Raw genomic sequence first — 21,959 nt, 5'->3', positions numbered from 1 at the left:
ATGGCTTTGATATGCCATAATGAGTTCATATTCAAGAAATGCAATCAAACAAGAAAAATAATATGTTCTTTATACAAAAAAACAGACTTCAAGGTATCAAAGGCAAAATAATGGTATGTCTGACGGAGCTTTTCTACATACATTTTGGATACAACTCGGGTGAAGTGTTCAAAAAAAATATTGATCAAAGAACTTTCCAGAAAGGTCAAACAAAGGCGTGGAATTCCTCCCCAGAGGATAATTGGGGCCATATGGTAAAAGCCTTCATTCAAGGTCGTATTGTTCCAACTAAAGAAGATCTCGAATGCCTTAATTTTGGCAACTATGATTCAACACGAATGAAAAACATTAAAATGAAAAAACAACAAACAACAAAAAAAAAAAAAAAAGAAGATATATCATACAAGATACTCAGCACAAGAAAGGAATACCTACAAGGAAGAATTTCTCACAGCCAAGGGAACTTGAATTCAGCAAAACAATGCCACTTCATTTATAGCATCTTTATCCATGCCAAGGAGAATGTCTTAACTTTGGAAACCATTTAAGCAGTCATCCAATGGCCAAATACTACATAAATCACATATGTTCAAAGCGAAATACGATAAAAGTACAGACTATGACGATTTATGGAAGGATACTAGTTATGATTTGCTCATATTATTTAGGGTTCATTTTTAAAGTTATTAAGCCTATAGGTCGGTTGAGGTCAGTTAAAATTGGTTTCAGATGAAGTTTAGTTTAAAGAAGTAGAATCAATGTCTATTTTCTGGAAATTTCTTAAATTTTGAGCAAGTGATTTTATTTTGTAAATTCAACATGGTAACTGGGTCTATTAATCTCTTGTATAAAAAGTAGCCAATGTAACCAATGAAAAGCTTTTCTTTCTGTTTTAGGTCTTATGAATTTATTTTTTTGCGTGGATCCCGGGGGGGGCGCTAATGAACAATTATATTCACAACATTGGGTCAGAAATGCCGAAGTAATAACCTTATATCTTGTAATTTAATAAATTATACCTCAAAATCTATTTAGTCTAAATACATTCATCAACTAAACAAACAAGCTTTTTTCTCCTAGCAGTAATTTTCAAAGAAACAAGATTTTAATGCAAATTGACCATTTCTAAAAGAATAAAATTCCCCTATCAAAAGATATAAGCCTAATTAATGTCATAATGACAAGATATGTTACTTTAGCTTGGATCATACCTAAAAGTTTGTTTGAAAATATTAAACAATGCATAGTTAAGCTCAAGTTAGAGCATGAAATAATAGAAAAACATAAGTTTGAGGAAAAAATATATGCTGCTTGGAAGATTATTGCTAGAATCAAAAATTTGTTTCATTGGTCAATTGACCTTCTTTATGTGAAAAATCCTTATGAGATAATAGCTTCAATTTGCAAATCACCCTTATGGGTGCCTAAAGTTCGTGGTTAATCATCTATCGAAGGTTATATCCTAATGGTTGCTCAAATGGAAATCCTAGATCAGACAGCAATATGGTTATCAAGGATGAAGTGGTTATACTACAACTTTTTCATTCTTACCTTGACTGCAGAGTATAAGGCGACTCTTCTGGTTTCAAGTCTCATATACAAAATCCCTATACTGGCCCTCGGAAAATCGTCGCCAGAATTCTAACCAACCAACATTGTAACATTTTGTCTAACAATATTCAAATGTTGACCTATCAAAAACAAAACAAAACAAAAACAATATTCAAATGTTGATGGATAAAGGAAAACAGATGTTCCTTTTTCCATCGGTAAGGGACTTCAGAAAGAGAGGAACAGAAGGGTCTTCCAAGGTGTGGAGAAGTCAGTTCAAGAATTGATTTTGGGCTTACTTTTCATGTGGTGCAAGTTGAGTCAAGAGTTCGAAGGGGTATTCTTCGAGGAGTTTGTGTTAAGATGGGTTGAGTATTGCTCTATCTAATGCTCTTCTTTTGTTAGATTGTTCTGGTTCTTTGCCTTTTATTGTTTGTTTTTTTCTCTGTTGTCCTCGTCTCTTGTGCATTTGATGTAGGACATCTACATGATGTAGAACAGATTGCTCTTGATTTTCTAGAGAAAGTGAACCATAAAAAGGGTAAAGGGAAGAGAATTTTCATGGCCGAATCAACCTATCCAGATCTGACAGAGTTAACTCAGTTTGACCAGCCTGATTTGATTTGACCAGGTTGGGTCCATACTCAACCCAATTTTGATTTCAGTCATATGTGTTTAGTCTATTTCAGTTTTAAATAATTTAGAAGTTATTTGTTTTTATTTCAACTTTAGGAAGTTTCTATTTTTGTTTAGTTTCTAATTTGTTTAGGTTCTAATTTGTTTTCTAATTTCTTTTTTTTTTTAATTCGTTTTATTCTTTAGGTTATAATTAGAAGTGCTTAGAAGTTTTCAAATTGAATTGTAATAGATTTAGATACTTAGTATTATATTATACATAGATTGGTAGTTACTTTTTAGTATTTTGGAAGGTTTCTAAGTTGTTATGAAGTTATCTTTATAAGGAGCTTCAAAAACGAAATTCAATCAATTAAAACATATCAATTCAATTATCTTTTATAACTCTTAGTTACTTTCTAGTTCTTTGTTTTATCTTTTTCAAGCTATTGTTTGTTTATCAATTGAATCTATTGATTCAAATTGATTTTGTGTTCCATTGTACACAATCTCTTAATTCCTTTCAAATCTATTGATTCATACGTTTCCACTACATCAGCTTTGTTCTTTGTGGAGGCTCTCTCATCCTCCTTTTGCGCTTTTAATTAAATTATAATTATCAAAAAACAATACTTATGTGTGCGTGCACGTGTATAATCCACTCCTTAGTATGTTTGCGATGGAATATTGTTCATAAATCTATGATAGAATAGTTGTATTTCGTAAACTTCATACCAGACAGATTGCCATCAAGCCTGGTTGATATGATTGTTCAACCTGTAACAAGCCAGCTTTCTTCTATTCACTGATGTTATCTAGTGCAGATCAAGTCGCAAGTGTACTAGGTGGGTTTCTTCTCGAAGAAGCCATGTTTAGTATTGCTCTATTTAGTTATAAGTCTCAGATTTTCTTGACCACCTTAGAAACCATGTTCGAACTCTTAGAATTCTCTCTCCACCCTTAGCAGGAGAAGCAACCAAAATGAATAAAACTCGTATATATTGTTGGTTGCACTTCTAGAAACTCTTTTCAAAAGAAATAAACAGTCAACCATGGTAAGAATTATTCCCCTTGAAAGAATAGCACGCCTAGCTAACTTTTAGGGCATCAATACCTCGTTCGTCCAAAATAATTTCAGCTTTCTCCTCTATTTCAAGTAGAACCTGCAAACAGAAAATTATGAAAAAAAATAAGTTTACACTCCATACAAACCAATGCTCGCACAGAAATTTTCCACAGCTCTTATCAGATAATTGCTAAAGGTACGTACGTTGGTCAAAACCTAGAAATATCCGCAGGGAAAAAAAAAAAAAAAACTAAACAGGAGGTATGATACACATAGTGGTGGGGTCATTTGGAGAGGACCCGGGGGGGTTGCAGGGGCGGATTTAGAGTGGGGGCTGTGGGGGGCACTTGCCCCCACAAGAGTTTTTCAAATTCTAGGGATTAATGTGCTATTGCAACAGATTTTAGTGGCGGATAAAGAAATCTGCCGCTATTGCCCCCACAATTTTTTTTCCGCTCTTAATTGTCCCCACAAATTTTTTTCTACTCTTGGTTGCCCCCACATGAGCAAAATCCTGGCTCCGCCCCTGGGGGTTGAGTGTATTCTGTATTTAAATGGCCCTAATCCTTTGTAGGTCTTCTCAAGCTCTTAGGACTTCATATATTTTCTCTTGGGTTTCACCCTCTAATATCTTCATTTTACCAATTAAAAAAAGGGAGTGAGTGTGAGTGACACAGATAAAGGGAAAAGAAAAGAAAATAATACACAACGTCAATATTACCCGTTCTAAAATGGCTTGTGATTGCTTTCGTCCCAAGCTCTCATGCCTCAATGCATCAACAGCATCTTGATATTTCTCATACATTTTAGCCAACTATAAGCCAAAGAACTTAATCACAAACCCATGAATCTTAACCAAAACAATAGAAACACTTAATACCATGAAAATATAGAAGGAATTTACTGAAAGCCATGAAAATATAAGAATTTACTTACACTCCAACCATCACGCAGAAGGGAAGCCGCTAATGCTGTTCCTGAAACACCTGCAGGTATCTTGGGAACAATCATGCGATTATCCTCACCTATCTCATCAGAGTCAGTTCTACACATCCATCTGAAAAATTGCAATCAAATTGGAACATAAACATCGAATATGGAGATTTCTCATAGACTAGATCCCAAAGTAACAATTGTAAATTGATGATATGAGCAAATCAACCACCACAGATTGACTTTACAACAAATTTTAAGCATTTCAAACTAACAACGTCATTTTTTTTTTATAAGTGTAAGAGATTCATTGAAAGAAAATTAAAAAAAAAAAAATCTGCTTATCAAAAAAAATATACAAAAAACCTCCCCTCTAGCAAAAACAAGGTCCCATCTAGAGACAAAATCCAAAAAAAATAAAAAAAAAAAGATTTCTAAACTTTCTAAGAAAAAGAGGACCATTGTCCGCAATAGACTACCACCATATTTGGAATCAAAAAACCCTCCTGCAAAGATATGAACATCCAAAATTATTTACCCACAACAAAATATGCAGAAGATACGAACATCGAACCCACGAAATTTTTGATGAATTTGGGGGGTCCAACCCAAAACCAATTGGCAGTGAGTGGAGAGGCCCGAGAGCTTTTAAGGAGAGAGACAAGGCAATTTGTGTCCGATGTGAGACTAAACTCAACACGCCCCCGCACGTGTAGGCCGGACTGGGTGAAAGCACATGGAGACATGAACTGGGTAACGTGGCGATGAGAAGGCCCACTCTTATACCATGAGAAATTTTGGGGTCCAACTCAAAACCAATTGGCAATGAGTGGAGAGGCCCAGGAACTTTTAGGAAGAGAGACGAGGCAATTTGTGTCCAATGTGGGACTAAAAACATTTTTCTCAAATGACAAACTAAATTTTATTTTCCTAAATAATATTTGGGATTGTCATCCTGATCATGCCAGCTTTTCCAGCCTTTTAACAATGCATGCAGGCATAGAGAAAGGAGAGATAGCAGATAGGATAGGAGAATCAGTTTGTTTCCTTTAGATAAGAAATAAGATTTCCAGTACAGAAATCTCATATTGACCCTCTCAATGACAGGATCACAAATGGTCTTAGACTTGTATCTAGCACCTAGAGGAAGATCGAAGAAAGACATGGGAAAATGCACTATAACACTCACGTCTGCAAGACAATTAACATAATTCAACACCATTACTCTTATGAGTTTGTTTTTACCTAGATAAATGCTCAAACTAGAAGAAGCATCAAAACGACAAAGAAGACATCTCAAAAACATCAACGGATTGAATGAGACACCAACGGAAGGAAGTGTCATCCTCAAACTGTAGTGGGTCATTTTCACAACATCCTACCAATAAGGAAAAAAGGGGATAGAGGATCCCCAACCTCAAAACCCAAGATCTTCTAAAATAACCCACCGTAGATACATTCACCAACACCAAAAACGATAAGGAAGAGAGTTTTTTACAGGAAAGTATGTTAGTGGTCAGTAATTAAGGGATGAAGGCGAGTTTGAAACCCCCAGGTCATGGTACCAACACTCACAAACACTTGAAGGGCTTATATTGTGGGATTTGATTGCCTTAAGACCTGATCAACTTCTTACTAGATTTTCTCATCAATTTATGTGCGCATGAACATTTAATTAATGTTCACATTGCTTTTATGATTCACTCGATCTCAGATATATCATTCCAAGTTAGGCATCACCATCCTACATCATACTTGGGATTAAAACCTCACTTTCAACCTTAAATAAAAAAGGAGAGAGAGAGAGAGAGAGAGAGAGAGAGAGGGGGGGATAAATATGGTTATGTCCAATCACTCACCACAAAGTACAAACAAAAGCATCAACACTAATTATGTAGTGACAAACAAGTATGTCATTAGCAACATTAGTCCAGAACCAAGAGGATATTTTTTTCATGGCATGGATTCAATCAAAGAGGAAGAAAATAAAATAAGATTTCTGCTAAATTTCAGTGTAGTATACGTCTTTTCGGCGAAATTGCTGAGTGGTAGAAGACTCAATTCATTAGCCTTTCTACTGCTCTCAATTTCAGCTTCACACTTTTCAAGTTTCTCTTTCAAGTCTGCTGCTTCCTGCAACAAAAAAGAAGAGTATTATATGGCAATGGACATTAAGAGAAGAATAAATCACGATTTACAGTGAAATCAACCTTATAGTGCAGGCAAACTGGTAAAGATATTAGTATCTAGAAAAACACTGCGATGCCCCTAAGAAGGCCTAAATAAATAGAAGTACACCATTTCACCAACTGATTTGCTATCAGTGAGGCGTGACCCACAACTTTGAAGGGGGTGCTTGCTTAAGCGACAATGAAAAGGAAAACAAATAAAATTAAATAAATAAAAGAATACAAGATAGCATACCTTTTCAAACTTTGTTCTTGCAGAGACTTCCTTTTCAAGCTTCTCCTTATAATCATTCTCAACTTGGCTCAAATGTGTCTGTGGCAATAACAACGAAAACATGACATGAGAATGGCATGCCAAAATAATATGAAGTGAGTTAAAATGCACCAATAATACTGAATGTTCCTACTTCCAACGCCTTGATCACACCCTCAAGCTCTCCTGCCTTTTTAGACCATTCCTCGGAACTCTCTTTGTAAAGGTCAACAAGCTTAGTAACCTTCAACAATCAGGGGGGGAAAATCAACTGGACATTAAAGAACTTAATAATGACTTATTAAAAAAAATATTAATAATGGATAAAACAATATGAGAAGGCATTGAAAATTACATAAATGCACACATCCAAAAATGTGAAATTTAACATGGCAAGTAACATGAACTTCGAAGCAACAGAATCACAGTATCAGAAAAGCACATAGAATAATGTGTTCAGTCGAAGCAAACCAGATCATAAAAAATTACTGTTTCTGTAAGAAAAGTTGAAAATCAATTATTCACCACAAATAACTATATACATCCCCACTAGAATGCTTAAAGTCATCTCCATTTCCATTAAATAAGATCGCCCTTTTCTAAATTAGCATCAGCTAATTTCTTCTTCGTTAGTTTCATGATCTCAAGGCCTTGATGTCAAGGATAAAAGCCAAGACTAATCTACTGCTATGGATGATGTACCCACGTTTAAGACTCTTTGACCAATGCCTGGCCAAGCTATCCCCAAACTGAAAATTGGGGTCAATAGTTTTTTTTATAGATTTTTCCTATTCAGACAACAATTTGCAGCTTGCTACTGGATTGGAGCGATAAAGACAGACACTATATATTACGATGAGGAGTACACATCCAAATGACCTGGCCTTGGATGAGTGAGATCAGTGGGTTGATCGTGTAAGAAACATTTGATAGTGAATCCCTATCAACAATATGTACAAACTATGAGAAAGCAAAGAAAACACCACTTCAACATGCAAATATTTACAATTATACTCACAGTAGAAATTTCAGCAGAGAAGCGTTCTTCATTTGCAGCGGCAGAATCTTTGGATGAGCATAACTCCTTCATGAAAGGACATAAATGCATAAGCCAATTCGGGTAAAGGACTTTCAAATATAACTTTTTTTTTAATTCTAAATAGTGTAAACATACCTCCTGCGCAGATGTCAATTTCAGTTCTAGCTCCTTAACTCGTTCTTTGCTCCACTTTAAAGCGCTTGAACATTCGTTGGATTTTCTCCCAACCTAAAAGATAGTTAGAAAATGATTGAACAACACATAAACCATGGGGCCATGAAGAATTTTCTACAGAAGGGGTAGAAAGAATACATACATCCGCAAGCTTAGCAGACATATCTGCCTCAAGTTCAGTATGTGTTCTACGCAGTTCAATGAGACTGCCAACTTTGGCTGTTAACTCATCATTAAGCCAAGCATTATGTCTTTCAATAAGTTCTTTCTCCTGCTAGTATCCAAATTAGACATTATTAGCATTATAACCATTCAATCTAGAACAAAAGCCACTTTAAAACCCAAAGTACGAAATAGTGTGCGCATCAAAACAAAAAAAAAAAAACGATTGCATCATGGAGAATTATCAACTTCTTTAAGCAATATCTAAATTAAACTAGTTCTTGTAGGCAGATGATAGCATAAACAAGGCAATGGAATACTTTTTAACTAAGATTTTTTTTTTTTATCAGTAAAGATGAATTTATTAATAAATAAATAAAAGATAGAGAGGGGGGTCGAGGGGACCAACCCAAAACAACAAAAAACAAGAAGCGGAAAATGAAAAAAAAAAAGCCCAACAAAGCTACCCCAACGTCAACGAACAAATCCCATCCCAATGAACAATAAAATCTTCGAAGAAGATCCCTTTGAACTCCTTGAAGAGTTTGCTCCAAGAAAACAAAAATGTCAAAATAGATAAGATCAAATCATGAATGTTGGACTCCTTCCCCTCAAAAATACGAAGATTGCAATCTTTCCAAATACCCCCAACAACTCGCTAGAGGGGCCAAACACTAAAGAATCATCTTGGATAGAGAGAAGGAGCCTCCCCAAGCCAGCCAAAGTTCGAACAACGACTTCACTGAAAGCGGCAAACAACCCATTAATCCAAACAGAGGCAAGAAATGTAACCAAATTTGATGGGCAACCCGGCAATGAAGGAACAAGATGTTAGATGATTCTACACCAGAGCTACATAGACAACATTGATATGGAGAAATGAAACATTGTCTGATTAATTGATCCAAAGTTGGCAACGTCCCCAAAGCAGCTAGTGAAATTAAAGCCAAAATTTTTTAAGGCGCCTTCCCACCCTAAACAGGCACGTGGAGGAAATCTATAAAACATCTTGGAGAGATGGCGTGATACATTGGTTTTACAGAAAATCTCCCATCCCTTGCACCACCCCACAATCTCCTCCATTCCAAACTCCATATGAATATTTTCCACCAAAAGAACCAACGTAGGTCGAGTTGGTTCCGATAACCTTTTTTTTAACAAATCTGGTGGCATTTACTACTTGGAGATTTGTTAAAATGCAAAAAAACCATCAAAAATTTTATGCAAATCAACTAATGAAAAATAAGATTTTAATCAAGTATGATTAGTAAAGCTCCTCAGCATGTTGAACTCTACAGCAGATATCCAATTTGGGCTAAGGACCATTTGCACAGTTGCACATTAAATGTTTGCAATTGGTAATAGTTAGTAATTTATTTATTTTTATATTGTAAGGGTAGGTCGAGGAGACCTACCTTGAAAATATATCAACATAGATAAAAGGAAGAAAAAAAATGTAAGACATGAAAATCACGAAATGGGCTATACTAAGAATCCTCCACAATTAAACGATCCCACCTCAACAAAAAACCTTCAAAGAAAATGTCTAGAATTCTATGACAATTGTAAACCTAAAAAACAGAGCACCCAAGTATTGATAATCACATAATTCACCGGCTACTCTTTCAGTCAAAAACACTTATGCTCCTTTCCTTCCAAAGGCCCCAATCCATCATAAAGAGAGATCAAGCCCCACAGAAATCCCTTTCCGGATTTAGAAGCCTTGTAATGCCATGCGTAAAACAGAGAAAAAATCAATTTGGGAAAGAGTCCATAAAATATTTAGGGAGACGAGAGGGATGGCAACAAATAGGACGAGCAAGGTGACAATGAATAGGAGGTAATCGACAGGAACCAACCCAGCCATACAAAGAGTGAGGTAATCAGCATAATAATGATGCCACAAGAAATAAGGCCAACAGTCAAGCTTACTCAGAATGGCCCAGCTGAAGAAACAAGCCACCTTGGAGGGTATTTTACACGGATTATGGAATTTGAAAAGTCAAAAGTACGTGAATAACCAAAGAGCTGTAAAAATATTTTTCTAGAAAAAAAATTATCAGCATGACTTTTCTAACAAATTTGAATGTCGTCATCTAACACAGTTATTGGGTGCATTAAAGACATCTAACAGTAATAGCTAAAAAGTTCACAAAGACTTAGATCCATAGCTCAGTTGGTTTGACACATAGCAAAGCAACTTTGAGGTCATGTGTTCAAATCCAGCATACCCATCAAAAAAAAAAAATTTATTACCTCCAATCATTAAGGTTGTGTTTGATTCCGCATTAAAACGGGGCTTTTAGTGGTCAAAAACGCAAATTTTCAAAGTCATTACCGTTTGTTAAAATATTCGCATTTAATATCCACTTATTTGAACGCGATTTGGTTAAGCAGGTTTCAAGAGCTTTTCAAATATGTGTTTGCGGGAAAATGTCATTCAAGGTAAAATGGTGGAGGCAAAGAAGAAGAATGATAAATAGATCTTGTATGCATTTGTAGGATGTATATTTTTCATGTTTTTATTTATCTACTTATAATATTAGTTATGGTTATTATGTTTAAATTATGCTAGAATATTGTATTGTACTGTATGGGATGCTATGTGAATGTGGTATGTGTATTATGCAGGTATTTTCTTTATCAGGTAAATTGTCATAAGTCAATTTTTTAGAGGAGATGCTACTGAAATTTAGGTAGAATTATAATATTTTTAAATTTATCTAAATTAACATTAACTAATTATTTTCACTATTTTATAATATTTGAATCAAAATATCAAATGTCATTCTGTTGAATTTGAAGCATTCTAGGTGCATTATTAAACATTAAGGGCATTCTAGTCATTTTACCAAATACAGTAGAATCCATCAGCTGTAACAAACAGTAATTACTAGATTCTGATAGCAGCACAGTACTTTTACAGGACTCTATCAAACAAGTTTTTCAAAGTTCTAGCTTTTTACAATTGTTTTTAATCGTAGAATTTGCCAGGAAAAGCTGACAGCATTATCAAATGGGGACTAAATAACTCTCAAAACCAAATCCCAAGATATATCATCATCATACTCACCATGAAATCCTGAATAGCCATATTTTTCTTAGTAAAAAATACATAACAAGTCAACAAACTACAAGCTAAGTGTTAATTGCCACACTATTGCTCCTCCAAAAACCCACCTTATTGCTTCTAGCCACTCCTAAACTCATTATTTTCTTTTACTTGGGAAAAACATACCCACATGAGAATCTGACCTTTCTCTCCCAACTTTGGGATAAGTAAAATTTTATTTAGAAAAGGGCGGTCGAGGAGACCAAACCAAAAGCAAACCAAGCAGCCAAAACAACAACTAAACCCACTCCTCCCTGACTAAGAAACCCTGACAAAATAACAAAACACCAAGAACTAAAATAATTATCTGTAGCATAGATTGTTCCTTGTTCTCAAAAATGCAATCATTCCTTCCACAAACCCCCGACAAACTACAAACAGGTTAAGACTCCAAAAAATCCTTTCTAGGTCAAAAACAAAAACCCCCAATACATTCATGGTTGAAATAGGAATCTCACTGAACGAGGAAAGCATCCAGCAACTCCGAATAATAAAAGAAAACGTAACCAAATAATATGGGCCATTGAGCAATGAATGAGAATGTGATTCGCTGACTCCACAATCCTCTTGCATAAGGTGCAAAACTTTCGCTAATTGGTCAAAACTCAAAGATTTCATCCATTTCCTAATTCTTGGGGGATCAAAGTCACAACATCATTATTACAGCAGTAGTCAAGTTAGGCCTCATCCAAGAAATATATAACTACTTTTGTGACATAATCTTTAATTACATCCCAATAATCTTTGAAGAAACCCCTAATAAAACAATCAATATCCAAGATTTGAACCCATCCATCCTCACAAAGGCATCCCAACCTTCCTCCCATGACGAAGGGTCTCTAAAGCCAAGCTACCTTTTCTTGAGGGAGGTTATTAAAATGGACATACCCCTAAAAGGTTTAACCTGTTGATGCTCCACATAAAGATTATCATAGAACTCCAACAGACCCTCCCGATTACCTTCCTCACCTTCTAAAAAATTACATCAAATGAATAAACAAGATATTAGATTAGACCTTAGATAAATGTTTTCTATTCAATAAAAAAGGTGTTACTCCAATCAAAAGAGAGAGAGGAAAAGAAAATAACTTTGTACTATTGTGCCTTTATTTCAACCATCTAACACTAGATTTTTTTTTCTTTCAACTACTTTAAAGGGTCACTAACTTTTGGAGTTCCATCTTTCAATTCATTCATTTTTATTTCTCAACTTTCAACAACATAAGACCTTCATTATTCAAATTTTTCACAATGAGGACAAGCTAATGATATATAAATCCAAACCAAAAATGGCCTTGGCAAACCACATTCACTTAAACTTCTGTAATCGTCACGACAAAAGCCTACTTTGAAGCAAGGTTTAAAATCTCGTCTCAATGAATATTCGGTTGTGAGAAAAATTGAGCATGCCTCAACTGAAGCATTTCAAGACATTATGAAACATTCTATGGCAATCAGAAACATTCAACATTTCATGTCAAGTTTCATTTGGCCTCAATTGACACCAGAATGTCTCAATTGAAACATTTCAAAATGGCACAAAACTTTAAACCATGCTTTGAAGTATCCAGGTAACATAATGCAGAAAGATGCTTATAGTTACAAATCAATATGCTATTGGTATTTTTTTCCTAATATTTGAATAGGGCTATTTACCTTCCCATGTGCTTGTTGTTTCTTCCACAAAGCAGAAGAAAAAAAAAAACCAAAACAAAAAGTGCAAGAGCACAATCCATTTATTTATATTAGTTTATTGCATAAAAGCTCGTGTAAATACATTATTTTTCATATTGTGTGCTTAACCAGACAAAATTCTTTTTTAAATGCCTATCATAACATATGGAATAAATTGGTCAAAAGTGCCAGCATATCAAGTGTGTGTGTGTGTGCGTGCGTGTGTGTGTGTGTGTGTGTGTGTGTGTGTGTGTGGGTGGGGGTCAATGTGTCTTGATACTTTTTAACAATGTCATAGCCAACACATGTTTGTGTCTCTATTGCACAACTCAAAAGATTTTTGTTTGATATGTGACAAGAAGAGATCAATCTACACTTTGTGAACCTCCATCAACATTCCAAGGAAAACCACCACTGTCAAAAAGAGAGCATGCACCATTCTTCAACACATAACATTATTTAGCACCTTGTAAAAGGGAAAGTCATCCATATGTCAAAGAAAGTGGGAGGTTTAAGGATAAGAAAAATCAAGTTAACCAACTCAACGCTTCTCGGTAAGTGCTTGGAGCAATTCGATCTCAAGAGGGATACCCTTTGGAAGAGTGTTATTCATGGCTCAGGTGAGACGGGATGGAGTAGCAGTGTTGCAAGGCCATCTTATGGTTGGAGTGTGGAAAGGAATTATGAGAATGTAATCAGAATTCCAAAAAAAGATTATCATTCAAGGTGGGGAGAAGCAATATGCTTAGGTTATGGGAGGATCATTGGTGTGGCACATCTCCTCTCAAAGTCAAATATCCAGATTCATGTGATATCTTCAAATAAATTACTCCCAGTACAAACCTCATGATTCAAGAAAGATCAAGCCTATCTTGGAACTTGTGTTTTAAGAGGAATTTCGATGATTGGGAATTCAAGCATTAATATATTTAATTGTTTTTCTTCCATGCATATAGATCCCTTGGAAGAGGACCAATGGATGTCGAATATGTCCCGAGATGGAGTATTCACAGTTAAATCATTCTTCAAAGACATTCAATCAATTTCACAAATATATTTTCATTAGGTTGTAATATAGAGCCCAAAGGTTCCATCAAAAATAGCATTTGTCATTTGGATAGCCACTTCAAACAGGATTATCACTTTTTATCACATTATTACATGAGGTAATAGAGGTATCGTTGTGGTAAATTCACGCTCAATTTGTTTAACCAATGGGGAAGATTATCATATTCTCATACCCTAGTTCAAAATTGATTGGGTAATTCCGCATTATATTTGGTCTTATTCCAATCTTGACAGTCCTTGGCATTTCTCTAGGAAATGATCCTATGGATTATGACTTATTTTGCGATTTGTTCAGTCATTTAAAGATAAAGAAATAACCTGATTTTTGAAGGGACTGGTGGGATCAGGTTTTCTGAAATATCATTGGATTTTGGTTTTTTTTATTTAACCGTTTCATGTATCGGCTCTATTCTTTATTTATTTGTATCTTGTAACATGGATTGTAGGTAGGTCAATCAACCTCCTTTCCTTTTTCTAATAAATCTTCAAATTTAAAAAAAAAATTTGTACTTTTAAATTCATAATGTCTTTTATAAAAATAAAATAAAATAATAGCACTTGCAAATTTGATCATAGGCAAACAGCCCACAAATAAAATATTAATAAATTTTGAAGTGCATCCTTTCCCTAGATTCCCTAATTATACAGTTATAAAATTTAATCTAATTTGCCAAAGAGAATCTGATCCTAGCAGGACAGTTTTTCGTGTTTGTAAGCAATAACTGGTCGAATATAGTTTTGATAAGGGATTTTGAGGATAATTTGGATATTCTTAAGAAACCAATTGGAAAAGTAAATGATAATGACATGAAAGGGGAATTAAATTAATAATTTGACTCAATTACATACTGCACCTAGAACAAGTATCAGGAACAAACAAAAAAATGCAACAACAATTCAAGAAACAACATCATATATGATAAATATTCTACATGCAAATATAAATTCAGTTGACCTGAACAAGACGAGTGCATGCAGCCTGAGAACGTGACAATTCTGCTTCACTATCATGCAAGCGAGCTTCCTTGAGGGAAGCATTGTCCATCAAGTTGACCTACATAATAATGGAATAGAGAAGCAAACATACAGTGGAAATCATCAACAGGTATTTATCGTGTTCCAAATTTACAATTCAACTAAATGTACAGATACATTTTTGATATCTTATAGGATCCTTAAATGCATACATATGAAGAGGCTTTTAGAAAGATATAGGGAACAATTTTTGCCGTGGCCGAGAGCTATTTGCGGCAACAGGAAGCATTAAATGGGTTTCATGCTCCCCCATTGTTTTTCCTAGAGTCTAAGAATTTAATGGTTTATATGAGATGGGTGAAAAAGATTTGTTTTAGTGTTTAGCAGTTGCTTAAAGGTACACCCACAAGTATGAAAGATTTAAAATCTTGTCTAGACAATGGATGCAATGTTTCGATCAAGAAAAAATCGATATTGTCTCAGCCGAGACATTCCGATATTTTGAACCATGCAATATGACATTTACAAAATGAATAATACAGAAATACCCATAACGATAAGATTTAGCCAGAAGAAGTACATGTAACCAGTCCTTGCACATTGGATACAATGTGATCGATGTTCAATTCCTTCCGGTTTTAGAAATAAATATATCAAAAATTGCAGAAAATTGAACAAAAACTACTTAGCGTGGTTGCAATGTAAAATTGAGATTTATTAAAAAAATGAATCAAGAAAAATATTGCAGAGAGATGAAAATTGGATTAAAAATGAGAAAATTAGATAAATGGAGAAACTTACAATCTTGTCCAGATAACTTTTAATGGTAGCATTTTTCTCACTAATCTCTAAATCTTTCTGCTCCACCAATTCCAGTAACTGTCTCTTTGATTTATGAAGCTCAGAAGCTTCAACCGAAAACCTTTCAATTTCTCCATCTTTGCTAATCTAAAATAAACCAAACAAAAAACAAGAATCAATCAAGAAACCAAAAAAAAAATAAAAATAAAAATACATGAAAATCAATTAAAAAGCCAGAAAATCGAATCAAATCGCTTACGGCTTTGAGATGAAGTTGGTGCTTCTCGGATTGAACTTCAGCGAGCTCTGAAAGGCGTTGTTCGATTGAGATGTTGAGTTGGGCGTTTTGAGACTCGAGTTTGGCGAAATCGGAAGAGAGAGAGATGTATTTCTGCTCAAGTAGGGCACAGGTTTGTTCGGATGTAATGGCGGTTGCATCAGCTTGGGCTTTTATAGTCTCGAGTTGGCGTTGAAGGTTTCGGATGAAGGAATCAGCTTTCTCTGCAACAAGAGATGCGTTGTTCGAGCATCTCTCGAACTCCTCATCCGAGAGAAACAGAGGCATCGCTGTTCCAGTTTTGTGCCCTAATCGATCAAGATGAGATGATCGAAGAAAAACAGAGTTTTTTTGTTTCTACAAAGAGACACAGAGAGAGGTTTGGGGAAGAAATGGGAGAGGAAAAGAGGAGGGAAGATGAAAAGTTGGGAAAGAGAAACCTCTCGATCTGCCCTATAAGGTTGTAACGTTGTGGGACAAGTGCCAATCCGGCCCAATGGGCCTTTGGGAAAAGTATCAGTTTATTGGATTTGAGCCCAAATAACTCTTTTAGTAATTGGATTTCTGATGACCCAACCCATTATGTAATATGGAGTCACCACCATTTTTTTTTTCTATTTATGGGTTTTCTCGATCTCTCTAGATCTCGGACTCTGTGATTGTGCAATTTTAGGGTGTCTATAGTTCTATTGAAATAAATCTGTCGATCAAACTGTATTGGTCCAGACCCACTTGCTTCTACGGATAGAATCAATTGAAGAAACTCAAGTTTAGAAAAATCAATTAGCCCGCTTGATTCTACCAGTATAACTAATGACCAAACCGGGTTTGTGAAAGGACCAGTCCAATTTTTAGATAATTTTTAATATGCCCCTTAATAATTTAATGAATATTTGATATGCCCCTTGTGTTTTGAAATTGGTGATAAGCCTCATTGACTTAAGGTCTTCACTTATAAAATAATGGAAAAATGATCAAAGTTAGTAAGATTTTAATTAATGGGCCCAAATGGAAGCCATATTGGAGAAATAACATTACAAACCTCTAAATTTCATATGATCATATAATATTTTTTTGTTTTGTCTTGATACATGCTTTAAAAATGGACAAGCACAAAACTCTTAAATTTCAAATGCAAACTCAATGGTGAAAATTTTTCTTTTAAATTTTTTTGTGTAAAAGTTTTTAAAATATTGTAATTTATATCTTGTAGCATTAGATCATGTTTTGAAGTTGAAGGTATCTAATTTTGAGAAAAACCCAAAAATACTTACTTAATATTTCATTTTTGAGTTCGACCAATTTGACCCATCAATTGGACCGCTTTGGACGAACCTATTCAATCATACAGGGCAATGAGCAATCCAGTTTTTAAAACATTGGTTCTAAAGACTTGTTTATCCAAAAAAATATATATATATTATTATTCTCGAGAGTGGTTGAAATTAGGGCTACCTAATAAAAAATGCAAAGTTTTACAATAAGTTTACTATGGACATGGGTTCAATTCCCACCAACACAAAGTTATTGAACTCATTAAGAAAAAGGCTTACCAATCCAAAAAGGAAATATAGCGAAAACTTATTTTAAGTGGAGCTCAATGTGACAAATAAATTTTAAATCAGATTTCTTTCTCCACCAAGGCGTACTACAAAATCGAGCAAACTCCTGGAATTTATTTTTTTAGGTGGATGTTTTTTAAGATTCTTTCGTATCCTTTTATTTTGAGTTGAGATACAACAACTCCATTGTATTCAACCTATATCCAAAACCATTACTTTTATTTTTATCATTTTAGACAACAACCTTCTTTTGAAGATATAGTTTGTTTGATTTTCTTTTGTGTTTTTTGTTTAAAAATATAGACCTCTAAATTATTGTTTTTTCAGTTTTATTCCCTAATTTAAAATTCTTTTGTTAAAGATTTTTTTAGAGATAATTATCAAAATGACAAAGCAAAATTGAAAAGTTACCAAAATGGCACACTATTCATTTTAATCCCAAATTTGGTAAATTATTGTATCGAATTAAATCTTTTTACCAAAATGGTAAAATTTTGAAATGAATATAATTTTTTTTCCTATTCTATAAAATACGAAATACTTTATTGTTTTAATTTTAGTAAAACAATTAAAAAACTTCTCTTTTATAAATAGAGCTGCTATTGGAACCCCAACTTTTACTTATTACACTAAAATTTCTTAAATTTTCGACCACGCCCCTTTTAAAGATTAAAACACACCATTGAAACATTACAAACAGATTTGCTCAACATTACAAAACATTATGACACTCATTCAAACAATTTCAATAGTTGTTTACAATAAGGATCATGCTCATTAAAATTCAAAATCTAAAAATAGAAATCTAACAACAGTAAAAATGAGAAAATTTCTAATGGCACCCCAACTTTTACCTATTCTCAACCATTTATATGTTTATTTTTTATTTTTAATTTTGGTGTATAAAGTAAAAGTCGAGGTGCCAATAACAGCTCTCTTTATAAAATAGTGAATTTTTAAGTTTCAATGCATCTTTGGTAAATCGCCTTTTTTTTACACTTCTTCACATTGGATAATATTTGAGATACCCCTTGAACTCGAGTCTTCTATGATATTATATATTTTTAAAGGATGGCTTCAACACCTAATATTTGACATAGCCCAATCTTCAACCTTTTATCTTTCATCTTCAAATTTAATCATCAACAATCATAAATATTGTTTCTAAAAGATGACCTCAACCTCTAATATTAGAAATACCTTATCTTCAACTTTTTAGTTTTCATCTTCTAACGGACTCATCAACCACCTACTTTGACCTCCAAACCTCACTCAAGGCAAGTTAAGATTTTTGAGTCTGTAGAAGACCATGGAATTGTCGGTTACATATATATTTTAATCGTAAACATATATTTTGTTAATTTAGGTAAAGTATTTTTTAAAGGTAACATTTAGTGCTTTTTAGTATTTCTTTCAACTTAACATTTTCATTTAATAGGATTTCTATGTTGCGACTTGCAATTTTAGATGGCTCATTCTTAGTTTCTGTTGTATTATGGCTTTTTAATTAAATCTGGCTTTTGGTTCAATTCAAAATCTTACATGTAGGTAATGTTTCCTATTTCTCAACTTCTGCTCATTTTTCATTAGAATGATAAAAATAAAAGAGAGAACTTAATTTGGACCATAGTGTATTTAGATTATATTTACCATTTTCTATTGTTATGTATGCTGACATGGATGTTATTTTAAATTGCGACATCATTGTCCAAATTTTTCCTCTTTATTCTTTTGTTTTTGAAAAGTTGACATGTCATTAATTCATTTCTAAACTGTTAAATAATTAAAAGATTTTGGCATCTTTCTGCAACCAATTATTGTTTAGTGCTTACTTTCTGTAAATGAGATGAAAGACTCCATTGTACTTTTTTTTTTTCATATATATGTATAAACTCTCTCTCAAAATCATATATTATTGTGAATTAGTGGCTTTAAATTGATTCTACCTTATGATGAAACATATATGGAAAAATATGATTATCTTTTCAAGTTTTTTGGTTTTCACTTTGGCTTGATTTCTATTATTTTTTTCCATTAATATTTCAATTTTTTTACTTGTTACATACACAAAATCATTATTGAAGTAGCTTATGCTTATCACACTAAGAAAAGTAAAATTGGTATAATATCTACAATAATTTATAGAATTAGTATTAATGAATACCTTCTAATTAGGGCTTAGAACCATAACTCAATTGGTTTCGCACATTGCAAGTCATGGGTTTAAGTCCATCTTACTCCTAAAAAATTAATATATTCTAATTAGAAAAATATCTAATTATAATTAGTATCTTTCTAAGTAACTTTTCTCTATTTATTGGATGATGCAATTTTTCTATAAAAACTTATTAAGTTTCATGTAATCAATTTCCAAATCAATGGAATCTTTTTTATTTACATTATAAACTAAAATTACTGAATTAGTAAGGTCCAAGTTAAAGTTGAAAATGATTTATTTTAACTAAATAGAAAGAATAAGTTGGTAGGGTTTATGTAAAAATTGTAGATTCATAGGATTTATCTTTATATCCATTACCTGTTGTCCCAAATTTGCTAAAAGACTATCTTAGCACTTGTGCAAAATTGTTGTTGATCAATTTTAGAAGATTGTGGATTGTTGAAGGGATGTGAATCATATCACCATTATAGGAATATTTGATTTACAATTTAGATAACTAATTAAAATGAATTTTGATAATATGACTCTGTTTTTTGTGCACGTCCCTACCCATAGTAAAAAAAGAAAACTTTATGATTTGATCACCTTGTGATATTCAAAAACATGATCCAATGCAATGATGTTGTAGAGGACAAAATTACATGAACTTAAAAGAAAAAATATTTTTCATTATTGAATTTTATTTTTAAATTTGGGTGTTCAATGGCCGTCCATTTTCAACACCTTGGATCAAACTATTTTTTTAATATGAATATTTTCATGAAATCTGAAAAAATAAATTTGTGGGTAGTGGATAAGAAAAGAAGCTCTCTATATTGTTGATGTCATTCATGCCACATGTCAAACGTTTGTTGGGTTGTGAGCAAACATGTCAAGGGCGTCAAAGGTGTGTGCAAAAAACGATGTCATATTATATCATTCATAAAAATATGTGTGTTAATGCACTTTTGTACTGTTGAAGTTGCAAAACTCTTAAACTGATTAATTATAATATGAAATAATGATGGAATTAGTGATAATGTCCACTTGCTCAAATTTGGGATTAAGGGGATTTGAAATACATTAGATAATGTATCAAAATCACTAAAATGATTAGTTTTGAATGATATTTTTATTTAACATCTTTCTTGCTCAAAAGGATGATTGACATGTAAATTATAAGAAATTTATTTTAATTTTCATTTCACAATATTCGAAAGGTGAGTGGTAGCTTAAGAAGTTGCTTAGTTTCAATATATCCTTTTATTGATCTAACAAAATAATTGGAAGAGAGAAGATAATATTTTGTTGAAGGTTAGCTCATGATTATCTTATACTACTCATGTGTGACTGATTAGGAATGTTGTTGATTTTGATAAGATTGATTGTTATGATTTTTTGCATTGGTTTGCATATGTATTTAATGAGAATACTATTAAGAAATAAGTTTTTGCCTTCTAGCTATTGTTGGTTCTGGCTTTTGATATTTGAAATGAAGTGTTATTGAATTAGATGAAACACGTACATTTTAAAAGAGCCTAAACTTAGCTACATTTCTAATTAAATTTATTTAGAAATGACATTCAATTATTATTTCTTGAAAATAGAGTTCATGTTCTTGACCCCAATATCCCGGATAAAATATTGAATTAGATGGAATTTATCATCAATTATCAAATCAATGAAATTTGAATAGCATATAAAGTTACAAAGGAAACCAAATAAAGAGTTGTAAGTTTCTTTATAGAGGCCAATCACATATTTCATTGTACAAGTAAATACAATCATATAGCCTGCATGTGCAGGTGCAGGTCCAACTAGTATATAGAGAAATCACTCCTTATAATATATTTTTCACCATAACACCTCTTTATAGATTTTGTTTTATTGCAGTTCATAATATAAATTATTTTGATGTTATTCTCTAAAACATTTTCAAAGTCACTAATCTTATAGGTGAATCTTTTGGTGGAAATATGTGCATCCATCAATTTGATTGATGATTTATAGATATTAAATTTGATTTTTTTTTTTTTTATTGATTCTTTACTATTTATTTTATCATATTTTGGTACTCAAAACTAAATTTTATGCACTTAAATCCATTTTTTAGCTTATAAAACTAAAAATAATGTGAATATCATGATGAGTAATGATAATCTGACACCCCCACGTGGCATACTCTAAACACTCTACTTACGTGGGATGTGCCAGAACCACAGATTTTCTTTCATTGGGATACACAACTGCACAAATTTATGGGGTTGTGCAATTGTGTATCTCAAAGTATAAAGTCTATGGTTTTAGCATAGGCCACGTCAGGAGAGTATTTTAAGTGTGCCACATGGGG

At 33.2% G+C, this 21,959-nt stretch overlaps 1 protein-coding gene across 1 annotated transcript in view; it reads right to left on the bottom strand.

The window, feature by feature from the left end:
* The window catches only part of NUA (nuclear pore anchor), a 48,889-nt gene extending 32,565 nt beyond the window's left edge, over positions 1-16,324 (bottom strand). The window contains exons 1-12 of the mRNA XM_086421963.1: positions 15,872-16,324; positions 15,613-15,759; positions 14,792-14,890; positions 7,963-8,091; positions 7,782-7,874; positions 7,626-7,691; positions 6,762-6,851; positions 6,590-6,667; positions 6,189-6,298; positions 4,169-4,289; positions 3,954-4,046; positions 3,281-3,329 (exon numbers count right to left, since the gene is read on the bottom strand). Of these exons, the coding sequence (XP_086278089.1) occupies positions 3,281-3,329; positions 3,954-4,046; positions 4,169-4,289; positions 6,189-6,298; positions 6,590-6,667; positions 6,762-6,851; positions 7,626-7,691; positions 7,782-7,874; positions 7,963-8,091; positions 14,792-14,890; positions 15,613-15,759; positions 15,872-16,177 (1,381 nt within the window). The 5' untranslated portion in view covers positions 16,178-16,324. The remainder of the gene's footprint in view (positions 1-3,280; positions 3,330-3,953; positions 4,047-4,168; positions 4,290-6,188; positions 6,299-6,589; positions 6,668-6,761; positions 6,852-7,625; positions 7,692-7,781; positions 7,875-7,962; positions 8,092-14,791; positions 14,891-15,612; positions 15,760-15,871) is intronic.
* Between the last annotated feature and the right edge of the window lie 5,635 nt (positions 16,325-21,959).

This window comes from Akebia trifoliata, chromosome 13, assembly GCF_017979445.1.
Source record: "Akebia trifoliata isolate Shusen 1 chromosome 13, ASM1797944v1, whole genome shotgun sequence".
NCBI lineage: Eukaryota > Viridiplantae > Streptophyta > Magnoliopsida > Ranunculales > Lardizabalaceae > Akebia > Akebia trifoliata.
Note: the sequence above shows the minus strand (reverse complement) of the source record. Positions and strands in the feature narration are given on the sequence as shown.